This window comes from Phascolarctos cinereus, unplaced genomic scaffold (genome assembly GCF_003287225.1).
Source record: "Phascolarctos cinereus isolate Bilbo 61053 unplaced genomic scaffold, phaCin_HiC Scaffold_5;HRSCAF=322, whole genome shotgun sequence".
NCBI classification, from domain to species: domain Eukaryota; kingdom Metazoa; phylum Chordata; class Mammalia; order Diprotodontia; family Phascolarctidae; genus Phascolarctos; species Phascolarctos cinereus.
Window position 1 is genome coordinate 178,264,309 of NW_027555958.1, and position 13,729 is coordinate 178,278,037.

General features: G+C 35.5%; 1 protein-coding gene across 4 annotated transcripts in view; it reads right to left on the bottom strand.

The window, feature by feature from the left end:
• Positions 1 to 13,729, bottom strand: part of ORC3 (origin recognition complex subunit 3) — a 119,115-nt gene that overhangs the window by 6,234 nt on the left and 99,152 nt on the right. For 3 of the 4 annotated variants that reach the window (XM_078155245.1, XM_020976306.2, XM_020976305.2), the window contains exons 17-20: positions 12,738 to 12,879; positions 7,793 to 7,909; positions 6,792 to 6,871; positions 5,946 to 6,209 (exon numbers count right to left, since the gene is read on the bottom strand). In XM_078155245.1, coding sequence (XP_078011371.1) covers positions 6,104 to 6,209; positions 6,792 to 6,871; positions 7,793 to 7,909; positions 12,738 to 12,879 — 445 coding nt within the window. In that variant the 3' untranslated portion in view covers positions 5,946 to 6,103. Of the gene's footprint in view, positions 1 to 85; positions 144 to 5,945; positions 6,210 to 6,791; positions 6,872 to 7,792; positions 7,910 to 12,737; positions 12,880 to 13,729 lie in introns of those variants that run through there. The other variant, XM_078155246.1, reaches the window with a different exon arrangement.

Genomic DNA, 13,729 nt, shown 5'->3' on the forward strand with positions numbered 1-13,729 from the left:
TTAAATCTAATCCTAAAGAATGAGTGGTTCAACAACAAACCATAGAAACAATTTTGTCAAAGAAAACAATAATGAGACAACATACCAAAACTTATGGGATGCGGCCAATGCGGTTCTCAGGGGAAATTTTATATCGCTGAATGCTTTGAATAAAATAGAAAAAGAGATCAATGAATTGGGCATGCAACTAAAAAAGTTAGAAAATGAACATTAAAAATCCCCAATTAAATACCAAATTAGAAATTCTGAAAATAATAAAATTAAAATTAAGAAAACAACTGAACTAATAATTCTAAGAGCTGGTTTTATGAAAAACAATAAAATAGATAAACCATTGGTTAATTTGATTAAGAAAAGGAAGAAAACCAAATCACCAGTATCAAAAATGAAAAAGGTGAATTCACCAATGAAGAGGAAATCAAAATAATAATTGGCTATTTTGTCCAACTGTATGCCAATAAATCTGACAATCTTAAGTGAAATGAATATTTACAAAAATATAAATTGCCCAGATTAACAGAAGAGGAAATAAAATACTTAACCCTATTTCAGAAAAAGAAATTGAACAAGCCATTAATAAACTCCCTAAGAAAAAATCTCTAGGGCCAGATGGATTTAAAAGTGAATTCTAACAAACACATAAAGAACAATTATTTCTAATACTACAATAAACTATTTGGAAAAATAGGTGGAGCCCTACCAAATTGTTTTTGTGATAAAATTTGGTGCCAATACCTAAACCAGGAAGAGCCAAAACAGAGAAAGAATTACAGACAAATTTCACTAATGAATATTTAGGCAAAATTTTTAAATAAAATATTAGCAAAGACATTACAGCAATTTATCATGAAGATAATATACTATAACCAGGTGGGATTTATACCAGGAATGCAGGGCTGGTTCAATATTAGGAAAACTATCAGCATAATTGATCATATCAGTAATAAAACTATCAAATCATATTATCTGAATACATGCAGAAAAAACTTTTGACAAAATACAGCACCCATTCCTATTGAAAACACTAGAGAGGGGGCAGCTAAGTGGCACAGTGGATAGAGCACTGACCTTGGAGTCAGGAGGACCTGAGTTCAAATTCAGCTTCATACACATAATACTCACTAGCTGTGTGACTCTGAGCAAGTCACTTAACCCCAATTGCCTCACCAAAAAAAAAGAAAACACTAGAGAGCATATGAATAAATGGAATTTTCCTTAAAATGATAAGTAACATCTGCCTAAAACCATTAGCAAGCATTATATGTAATAGGGATAACCTAGAAGCTTTCCCAATAAGATCGGGGGTGAAAACAAGGATGTCCATTATAAGTACTGTTATTCAATATTGTACTAGAAATGTTAGCTTTAGCAATAAGAGAAGAAAAAGAAATTGAAGGACTTAGAATAGGCAATGAGGAAACAAAGCTATCACTCTTTGAAGATGATATGATGACATATTTAGAGAACCCTAGAGAATCAATTTAAAAATTACTCGAAATAATTAACAACTTTGGCAAAGTTGCAGGATATAAAATAAATCCACATAAATCTTTGGCATTTCTATATATTACTAACAAAGCCCAGCAGCAAGAGATAGAAAAAGTAATTCCATTTTAAAATAACTATAGACAATAACAATATAAAATATTTGGGAGTCTATCTGCCAAGACAAACCCAGGAATTATATGAACACACTTACCAAACACTTTTTCACACAAATACTTCAGATCTAAATTCGAAAAATAATCAATTGCTCATGGGTAGGTTGGCCAAGCTAATATAATAAAAATGACGATTCTACCTAAATTAATTTGCTTATTCAGTGCCATACCAATCAAACCACCAAAAATTATTTATAGAGCTAGAAAAAATTACAAAATTCATCTGGAAGAACAAAAGGTCAAGAATATGAAGGGAATTAATGGGAAAAAATGCAAAGGAAAGTGGCTTAGCCATACGAAATCTAAAACTACATTATAAAGCAACAATCATCAAACTAGTATTGGCTAAGAAATAAATTGGTGGATCAGTGGAGTAGGTTAGGTACACAAGACACAGTAGTAAATGACTACAGTAATCTCATCTTGCATAAACCCAAAGACTCCAGCTTCTGGAATAAGAACTCACTATTTGACAAAAAAAGTGCTAGGAAAACTAGAAAATACTATGGCACAAACTAGGCACAGACCAACATCTTATACCATATACCAAGATAAGGTCAAAAGTGTACATGATTTAGACGTAAAGGGCGATACTGTAAGCAAATTAGGAGAGCAAGGAATAGTTTACCTGTCAGATCTGTGGAGAAGGAAAGACTTTATGACCAACAAGAGATAGAGAACATTATAAAATGCAAAATGGATAATTTTGATTACACTAAATTAAAAAGGTTTTGCACAAACAAAACCAATGCAACCAAGATTAGAAGGAAAGCAGAAAGCTGGGAAACAATTTTTACAGCCAGTGTTTCTGATAAAGGTCTCATTTCTCAAATATATGGAGAACTGAGTCAAATTTATAAGAAATTTATAAGTCATTCCCCAATTGATAAATGGTCAGAGGATGTGAAACGGCAGTTTTCAGACGAAGAAATTAAAGCTATAGTCATAGGAAAAATGCTCTAAATCACTACTGATTAGACAAATACAAATTAAATCAGCTTTGAGGTATCAGCTCATACCTATCGGATTGGCTAATATGACAGAAAAGGAAAATGATAAATGTTGGAAAAGATATGGGAAAATTGGAACATTAATGAATTGTTGGTAGAGTTATGAACTGATCCAACCATTCTGGAGAGCAATTTAGAACTATGCCCAAAGGACTATAAAACTCTGCATATCCTTTGATCTAGCAATATCACTACTAGGTGTGTATCCCAAAGAGACCATAAAAGAAGGGAAAGGATCCACATGTACAAAAATATTTATAGCAGCTCTTTTTGTGGTGGCAAAGATTTAGAAATTGAGGGGATGCCCATCAATTGGGTATATACATGTAATGAAATAATATTGTGCATAAGAAATGATGAGCAGGCAGATTTCAGAAAATCCTGGAAAGACTTACATAAACTGATGCTGATGGTGAAGTGAGCATAACCAGGAGAACACTGTACATAATAACAGCAATATTGTATGATAATTAATTATGACAGACTTAGCTCTTCTAAGCAATACAATGATCCAAGACAATTCTAAAACACTCATGATGGAAAATGCCATCCACATCCAGAGAAAGAACTAGAGTCTGAATGAAGATCAAAACATACTATTTTCACTCTTTTTTTGTATTTTTCTTTCTCATGGTTTTTCCCTTTTGTCCTGATTCTTCTTTCACAACATGACTAATGTGGAACTATGTTTAACATGATTATAAATCTATAACCTATATCAGATTGCTTGCTGTCTTGGGGAGGGGGAGGGGAGGGAAGGAGAGGGAAAAATTTGGAATTCAAAATCTTACAAAAATGAACATTGAAAACTATCTTTACATGTAATTACAAGAAACAAAATATTACTAAGTAGAAAAAAAAAAGATTAGGAAGTTTGCTTGTGACTATTCTTTCCCTGGTATTATCCTCCCTGTTAAGCCCCCCTCACTCTCCCTGCTTATTTCCTTGATATATTTCTGTACTAAACTCTGTGTGTGCGTGTGCCTGTGTGTGCATGTTCAACTTTGTTTCTGGTAAGAGCAAGGTTTGTATGATGCCCACACCCCTGCCCTTTCTCCATCATGTTTGTAATCTCTTTTCACGTGCTCCAATTATGGAAAATAACAAGTTACATCCCTTCTTAACCACCAGAGTATCCATCCTTTTAGCCTCACTCCTTCTTTTTCCTTTTCAGACACCCAAGACAAAACCAACACGCTCTCAAGACTTCTGTTTTTCTGAAATCCCTCAATAACCTGTGACATTAAAGTGAATGTGAGCACTATGTTGTCCTACAGTCTCTTCTAAGGCCTCAAATAAATTTACTTTCTTAGGGTGTTTTTTTGATTCTTGTTGTTTGTAATTCAAAGTGCTTGCTCAGCTCTAGTCTTTTCATCAGAAATACTTGAAAGGTCTCTTCCATTCAAGGTAATTTTTTTTTCTTCTGTAGAAAGATGCCGTTTTTTCTTGGTTATAAACCTATCTTTTTTGCCTTTTGGAATAAAGCCTTCCAAGATCTCCTCATTTAAAATAGAAGATACTAGGTCTTATGTGATTATGACTATGGCTCCTTGGAACTAAAATTGCTGTTTTCTGGATGCATGCAGTATTTTTTTTTCTTTGATGTGAGAGCTCTCAATATTGATATATTACTATTACTTTTGTTTTGGGGGTTCCTTTGCAGAAGGTGATAAATTCTTCCTATTTTTTTTCCTCTGGTTCTAATAGATGTTGGCAGTTTTCATTTATGACTTTCTTTTAAAAAAAAGTCTACATTTTAAAAAAATCATCGTTTTTCCTGGTTGACTGTTTTTTATATCAGATAGATTTTTTAATATTTTTGGGTTTATTTCAAATTATTTTTTGCTATCTTATAGAGTCTTTGATTTCTGCTTGGTCTATCCTAGTTCTCAAGGAGTCCTTTTCTTGGGTTAAGGTTTACTAACACTTTCTCTTCTAATTTACTCATTTTACTTCTACTTCTCTAGAGCTTTGTTTTAATTTTTTTATTTCTTCTAGGTATTCATATATAATCTTTGTAGAAAGTCTATTCTTTTGAAATAGTGTCTGCTTGCAGTTGTTATGAAGTTATTTACTGCCTTTTGAAGATGCCTAGATTTGCAGTATTTTTTTTGGGGGGGGAGTTTGATATTTACTTTTCCTCTTTTCTCCAACTTTAGTGTCTGAATTGGGACTTTGTGGTATGGCTGAGTTCTATCTTCTGCTGCCTTTTGAGGGGGGAAGAGAGCTAATATTGGGTCTGCTTGTTCTTTCCCTGGGTTCCTAGGCTTCTCTGTATCTTTGAAGTTCAGAGAATTAGATCTTCAGGATCGTCATAATTATTTCAGCAGCCCTGAGTACAGTCACTGAGACACTTCTTTGGTTACCTGGAACTTTCTCTAGGGAGCTTTCTGTTCTTGTGGCCTCTAGATATAAAGTTTTGAAGGCTATCACTGTCCAAGGACATTTTTAATTGTCTGGGAAACTATCATATAGTGATCATTGTCTTTGCTAGTAAGCCCCTTTTCCAATAATCCTCTGCCCGCTGGCTGACCTCTTATACTGTTTAGAGGTATAGCAAGTCGCTAGTTTCTCATTGGACTTCTTGAATTTTGGTCTAGCAAGAATTTTAAGGTTTTACTAGAGAAAAGTATGTATGTGATTTTCCTTCAGGCAACCATCTCAGCCACAAGTTTCTAATATGCCCTTCTGAAGAAAAAATAACCTTTAAGCATAAAGACCCTTATCCATTGCTCATGAGTTATGTTAACATTTTCTTTTATAGAAGGGAGAGACACCATCCTGTGGTGGATAGAGAACTGGACTTGAATATGTCCCAATACTGGCTGTGTGACAGTGAGCAAATCATTTAACTTCTATGTGCTCCAGGTATTGCTCTTAAGACTGTAAATAATCAGTCAACAAGTATTAAGCACATACCACATACTACCAAGCAGAAGTGCTGCAGTTAGGAATTTACATTCTAATTGTACAAGTTGTTCATATGAATTGGTGGAGGGACTTCATTTACCTGGAATTTCCTGTAATAAAGAAAAAATAAGTTCCCTTTCCCCATTCTCCACCCCCATAAAAATAAGAACTTATTTAGGGCTAGCTAATTAAAAACTTTATTTGAACATTTATGGCTGATGAGAAGCTTATGTGATATCCACTCAATCATCGCATAACCTACTAAAAGCAATCAATTTAACAAATGTTGGGGGGTAAGGGGAGGAGGGGGAGGAGAGAGAAGAGGGAAGTGAGTTGTCTTAAACCAATTGCAGCAAGTGAATGATTTACATTAGTCAAAAGAGTTTATTATACCACACGTACTTCATAAGTTTACAGAAGACTGACTCACAATCTTGTAATGACTGAAAAAACAAAACAGATGCCACAGTATGGGAGAACAAAATAGTCAACACTGCTTTTCTGGCCTTGCTGACTTGCCTTCTAACAACCTCCCCAAGTCAGCCTTGCCACGTGATCGGTCTTCTGTTTGGTAGGCTTTATAAACCCTAAAAGTTCTAGTTCAGATACAGCTCTAATAAATCGAGCACTGAAGGCAGAAGCTAAGGAAAATCACCAAGTCATGGTTCTGCTCTGGTGTTAGCTGTCAGTTGAAGGGAGACTGGGGAGTAATAAAATGTATTCTACTACAACCCTATTACTAGGAAAAGGAAATAGGGAAAAACGAAATCAATGTTGAATACGTAACTGAAGTTCTCTAAATTTTGCAAGTGGTATAAAATAACACTCCTAACTTTCCTAAAACATATATAGAAAAACAAGGACTCAGACAGCTCTTGAAATGGTAGACATTTCATTTTTGGTGGATGTAAAAAAGAAATTTACATTGTGGAATGTGACTTTTCGTGTGTGTGTGTGTGTGTGTGTGTGTGTGTGTGTGTGTGTGTGTGTGTGTGTGTGTGTGTGTGTGTATGCATACGTGCATGTATAATACACAAAATATATCCAGGGTAGAAATTCAGCACAACTTTACACAAATTTAGTGACTAAAAATTTAGTTATTAGATCTAGTCACAGTGTTGCTTTTGTAAATCCTCAGTGAAGATTTGGGAAATTGACAGTCTTATAAGTTTTGTGTATTTGAATAGTGCAAAACTATATAAAAGGATACTGGATAATTTCCTTTATCTCTTCTGAGGCTGTGGAATTTGGATCTGTTTCTTCAGCAGCTGTTACCACTGTTGCAAAAGCCTTTTGAAGGGACCAAACATAGAACTTAATACTTTGAATATTTTTAGGCTTGCCAAATATTCTGCACATATGGACTATACATATTTGTGCCTTGTCCTTTTTTTAATATCCTCCAGTTAAGTCAAATCAGACAATGCGGCTAAACCTTTATGTACACATAATTCTTTACTCCACCCCCATCAAAATGCCCTTTATTTTTAACAGTCTGGCAATCCTAAATAATGTATTTAAAAATCAATCATATATAATGAGTTGATGCCATATTAACTAGGTACATTTAAAAGTTTCAAAAATCTGAATATGTGCTAAGGAGAAGGAATTAAAGGCAGAAAAAGTCAGAGGCTCAAAGGAAACCCTAAGTGACTTCCTTCCCCTCCAACTTTCTCTAACCTCCAGTGAAAAGTGGCCCTTGAAGCTATGGAAAGTTCCTCTCCCCAAACTTCCCCATCCTTTGCTGGAGGCATGCCTTTAGAATGCTGTCTAGAAAACAACTTTTTCACTGAAAATAACACAATAATACAAGTTACCCTATGGCATAAATGAAACAAGGGTCTCCTTAGTATCTTAATGCTTCAAGTACGCATCTGAGGGAGGAATAGTATTATTACTGCATAGTGTTATATCTCTTAAAAAAGAAACAAACAGTAACTGTCTAGGGCCATGCCAAGAACTCTCTGAACCCAGTATTTCCCAATTTGCAATCTGCAAGTATGTGCTTTCATATCAAAGTATATTTTGTTCTTTTATTGTGATAAAGAAAATATTAAGAGGGGACTTAGACTTTCAAAAGTAGCAGTAAAAGATATTCAAAGAACAAATGTGGGTCCTCAAGAACCAATGCAATTAAAACATTCAAAGAAAAGTGGTCACATGACTAAACAAACAGATCATGCATAGCTTGTTATTTTCCTAACAACATACCTCTGACCAGTCCACGAGGTTGATGAGCCTACTGCATTCCAGATGAAGTTTGTATGCTATGCAGATGTCAGGTGCTACATTTGGAATGGAGTCATCTTCACTTTTCAGAGCCTGATTCTAAAAATAATGTAAATTGTGATTCTTTTCTTATAGTTGGTAAGAGGCAAAATCAGAAACTAATGAGCTGCAATAAAATGAACATTTTTTTAAAAGTATCTTTTTGTTGTTCAATTTGCTGCATTATTTAGGTAAGTTACATTTATAATCTCAATTGTTAATTATGAACATTCTTTTCTATTAGGACTTTGGTGACATTTGTTTTTGAGGAATGTTCTCAGGATCAGAAGACAAGAACAATATTTTTTTTCCTATTTTTATGATCAATAATTACTAGGAAAGCCAGAGCTGCATTATTATTTTTTTTAAAAAGCAGATTTTCTTTTAAATTTTCAATAAGATATAGTTTTAACAGCCTTATGCATAACTGAGTACTAAATGAAGGTTCCAGTTAGATATCATAAAGCTTAGAAAATGCCAACATCTTAAAGGGAAGTCTGAGGTTTGTTGAGCCAACTCCTATAAAACATCATAAAAGCAAGTCCTTCATTACAAGGAAGGCAGCATCTAGGGGATCTTATAGATCATCTAAGCCACTTCCCTTCATATTTCGGATGAGGGAACTGAAGTGGAGTGACAAGGTCATGATTTATACCCACTTCCTCTGACTCCAAATCAAGTGCTTTTTCACTATATTACACTACCTTATCTTCTCTAATATTTCTTATACGAAAAGGAGAAAGAAAACAAAACAAGGCATCTTTGATATCAGTCATTTCTTTCCCTCTCCTCCTCAAGGAGTGTGTCCCCAGGGAACTGAACCCTCCTGGAAAAAAAAAAAGTAGTTAAGGAAAACCAACGTGAAGTGACAGCTGATAGATAACATGTGCAGTATTCTGTCTTTGTTGTCCTCCACCTCTACTTTGAAAAGGTAGGTTTGCTTCATCAGCTGTTCTCTTGACCTATTATTGATTTTTCGATTATTTGAATCTGGTTTCTTTTTAGTGATCTTTTCAGCTAAATAAAAGTCACTGGGATATTTTCCTTCTGGGTCTACTTATCCAATTTCTCTTGCAATGGTTCTCAAGTGAGTATTATAGGATCACAGAGCTGGAAGGGAGGGCAGTGGCCTTCTAGTCCAACCCTCTCATTTTAAAGATGAGAAACTGAGGCCGAGAGAGATGAAGTGACTTGTCTAAGGTCACAAAGAATTAATAATGGGAGGTACTTTTTGCTATCCCATTTAGGGATACTTCCTTAGGTTTGCTTAGTGGAGTACTTAGGAAGCATCGACATTATAAAGACTTAAAGGTTAGACTGAGATGCCAATTCATAATCCTACACAAATAGAAAGACACACAGTAGCATCTTACAGGTCATAGGAAAACTGGTGATGTTTTGTTTGTTGATGCCAAACACTCAAAACAAGAGAAGAGCCCATTCATAAAGGAATTAGACCTAAGAATGTAAATCAATAGTCATGTACTCTTATTGACTTTAACAGTAAAGAAGTCTGCCAGAAATAAGACTTATCTTAAAAGTAACTCCAGCAGAATACTAGTTTTGTTTTATATGTACATGACAACATTGTAAACTGTATCTATAGGTCTTAATAATTATAATTTAAGGAAGTGTTCCAAGAAACTTGTCCTTTTAAAGATGTAGCACATATTATCATCTATTCCTGAAAGAAAATACCAATATAGTAGCCTACAATGTGTTCTTAGAGAAAAAAAAGTATTTGAATCTTCATTGGAATGGAAATACATTTGAACTTAATGGGGCTTGATCCAAGATACTTTGTCATAGGCTTCCTTTTTAAAAGTGTTTGTGACAGTGGTAGTCATGCACCACTGAGTCATATTTGTTAAAAGGAGAGGAAGAGGGAAAATATTTTGAAATTCTGTTTACTTCCCCTATCAGAAACTTGAGGTAGCAGTAGTGATTGCTTTCTTGCTGAAGACAGCTAAACCTGGGACCCAGAATCAGGCAATGAATTTTAAATGGATCAGTTGTTCAAGATCAGAATTAACTTCCTCTCTCTGGCTGCTGCTTTCCTGCCATTTCTTGTGTTGGGAAATCAAGAGCAAGAATTCATATTTCCTGCAGTGTGCTGGAATTAGAACACTACCCCTTGGGTATTACTGTCCATCTCTTATGTTTAGAGCTAGCACTGCCCTTTGAGAGCAGAATGACATCTGTGCAAAATTCAAGATGAAACTCCAAACTGTTTGAGATTTTTAAAAATATCAAAATGGACAAGTTAGACCTCTGAACAAATTCTAGCCATCACTGTTGACCAAGCATGCTGAATAACCATGTATATAATATTTTACATTTAACAATGTGCTTTTCTCATATAACAGCTGGTGAGTCAGGAAATACAACTATCTTCATTTAAAAATAAGGAAACTGAGGCTAAGAGAAAGTGGGTCACACTATCTGTCAGAGCCAAGACTCAAAACCAGATCTTTCTATTGTACCATGTTGCCTATTACATGGCCACATACCTATGAAATAATTTCATCTTTGAATTCCTTGGTAGCCCAATGCTAGTGTCTAGATTCTCATCTAAAGTGCTTTAGATCAGATTTTATCAAAGGAAATTAAGATCGTGAAGAATTTACAATTACAGGGGCTGTGGGTGACAGCTCTTAATTTACTTCACCATAACATCAAAATCCAGTGGCAGTTAATTAACTCAATAAACACTGTGCATCTCTGCAGAGAACACGGTGTTAAGTGCTAGAACAGAACTTTGTGCAAAGGGGAACAGTCAGCAAGGTCCCAGTTATTGGACAAGTGAAGTAGGAGTACTGAAGAAAGGTATTTGGCAAGAGATCATTCTTGGCCTTAGGAAAAGAAGTTTTGGTAGAGCAGTAAGGACAGAATTCAATTCCGTTCAATATCTTTTCCTTTCTCATCTATATGTTCACATACCTTTTGTTTCCTCTACTCCATCTAACACACATACATGCATGTGCACAATAGTGGTCATTCATGAGGAGCTCCCTCAACTCCTCTATACTTCTCTATATTCTTTCTCCTTTTCTGTCTCAGAGGAGTAGCTATCTCCCTATCCCTTTATCTGTGGCCAGGAGCTCTTGTGGGAGGCTGCTTGGCATAGTGGAAAAAGTTCTGGGCCAAGAATCAGAAGATCTGGGTTTGTGTTTCAGGTCTGCCACTTATTAGCTAAAGATAAAAACCAACACACACACACACACACACAAATTACTATATGCCAGACATTGTACTAAGCACTTTATAAATAACTCCTTTGATTCATACAACAATCCTTCAAGGTAGTTGCTATTATCCCCATTTTAAGTTGAGGAAACTGTGGCAGACAGAGGTTAAGTGGGCGGGTCACACACAGTAAGTGTCTGCGGCAGGATTTGAACTTGGATCTTCTTGGATCTTGACTTCAAGCCCAGCTGCTCTATCCACTGCACTCCCTATTTGCCCCAGGGGCAAGTCCCTTAACCTGTCTGGGCTTCAGTTTCCTCATCTGTATAATGAAATGTTTGGACTATATGCTCTGTAAGGTCCCTTCCAATTCTAACAGTCAGTAACTGTAAGAATCACTTGCTGCCTCTTCCAGGATCTTGCTCCATTAGTCATTCCCACCTGTGCCAGTGTATCTTCATTAACTTCCTCACCACTGGCTTTTTATCTTCTGCCAACAAACACACCTAGGTATCTCCAGTCTTATAAAAAGCCCTTCCTTGGCCCCTCTGTCTCATCTTGCTATAGTCCTCCTCCTTCCCTCTCATGGCCAAACTTCTAAATGTAGGTGATCTTAGATACTTGGATGGATTAAGTGACTCATCTGGGTGAGCACTCCTTGCACAAATACAGATCTCAACTCATCCACATCTTCTCATCATGTGCCATAAATAAATAAAATTCCAATAAGTGTCCTCCCTGGTGAAACAAACACCTTGTTTTTTCCCTTTGCTATCCCTTTGCTATCCCTTTTTCAGCCACACATGTTTTTGATACCACTTCTTGCATACAAATCACGGTTGGTCATTTGTCGCAGCCTACTCATACCCACCTTGCATATTTCCAATAGTCTTTCCCTCCTCCCCACACATGACTGTCCAACCATTGGCATGCTGGGTATATATTCTGGGTAATACATTCTTCATCCAGCTGGCTCTTTTGTGTGTGTGGCTAAGCTACTTTTAATAGTGTGAATTTTATTGAGGAGGCTTACTAGTGTTTTGAGGTTTCAATGCAATCACTACAAATAGGAACATCTGGAGAACCTCATCATCTTTGAGATTTGGGTTTCCATTTGGGTTTTTCACAGCCTATCCTCTCTGTGATATTAGTGACCACATAGTGAGGATCAATGTACAAGTTATCTTTGCTTGCACCTGTCAAGGAATTTTGAGTGAGCTTAATATATGAATGGAAGATATTTTGTCAGGGGTATTTTGCCTTACCAAATGCTTTTTTGTAATTTACAAATAAAAATCTCAGTACAGCCTTGCATTCTTTTTTAAGTCATTGTATGACTAAGGATGTGATCTACCGTAAAAAAGTGTTTCATCAATAGCTGTGTGAACCAATCATAAACATTTTACAAATATTTTACAGAAAAGAGCAAGGAGACATATAGTTCAGCAGTAGCTAATGCCTAGGTTGTCTTTCCTTAGTAATAATACCAACTGTGACTTGTTGGGCTAAAAATCCAACTCGCAAGATTTCTAAAGACAAAGCTTCTAAATGCCCATCAAGAACAAAGTACATCATTTAGAATGTCAATTCTAATAGGTTTTGCGACAGCTAATACAGACTGCATTACTGCAGAGCATAGCATTGACCAAAGCTTATTAGTCTCAGCTAAGACACCATTTCTTCTTAGGAACTCACTTCCTACCTTCAGATAATGATAAGGATTGTTGAGTGCAGTATGAAGAGCAATTCGGGGAGCGGCATTCAAGTGCTCACGCAGCATGTGAGCCCCAGTGAAATACACCACCTCATAGAGCGTCTGTGTGTCTGGAGGGGACAGGAATTTTCTGAAACAGTCAAAGTGAGACACCAACTTTTAGACAGGTAGTTTTCCATATCAAAAAAGTCTCTCAAATGTCTGTAACTGATAAGTTTACTATTTTTAAAAACTAAAAATACATAGGGGATCATAGATTTAAGGGTGGAAAGGACCTCAATGGTCATTAAATCCTGCCTCCCCCCTCACTTCACAGACAGGAAACTGATACCCAGAGCAGTGAAATGGTTTGCACAAATTCTTAAGTAGCAATAATTATGTCTTTTAAGTAAGATTTCATATCTTTAATGATAACAAGACAATAAATTTTTAACTTTTAAATTAAATCTCCAGGAGAAAAATGTCACATGTAGTTTGGTCCAAAATCTTAAAAGAAACTTGAACTTATAAGGTTTTTTTCTTTAAAAGAAGTATATTAAATGAACTCAAATATGCTTTCAGAAAGTAAACATTTAACTCATTCCTTGCTAACAATATGTATCAATTCTTGGAATGAAATTTTTTCAAAACAGTCTCTCAGGAAAACTAGTGTTTACATGAGATGTCCTAAGGAAATCATATACTAGGGCTTTTCATACATTTTAGATTTAGAGATTTAAATTTCTTAAAAATGATTCCTAAAATGTACAGTCTCAGATTAATACAGACTAAAATTCCTTATCATTAAATTTTTAAATGTTTTTAGAAGTAGATACTAAGCCACATTTTACAGATCCCTACCCCAGTTAAGCTGGATACCAGGAAAATATCAATAAAGTATTACTTTAAAAGTCATTTAAAAGCGCATTCTGCATGTGTACATATTGGTTGGACTGTGCCAAGATATGAACATTACCCCAGTCTGGGCAGACTAGAGAAGC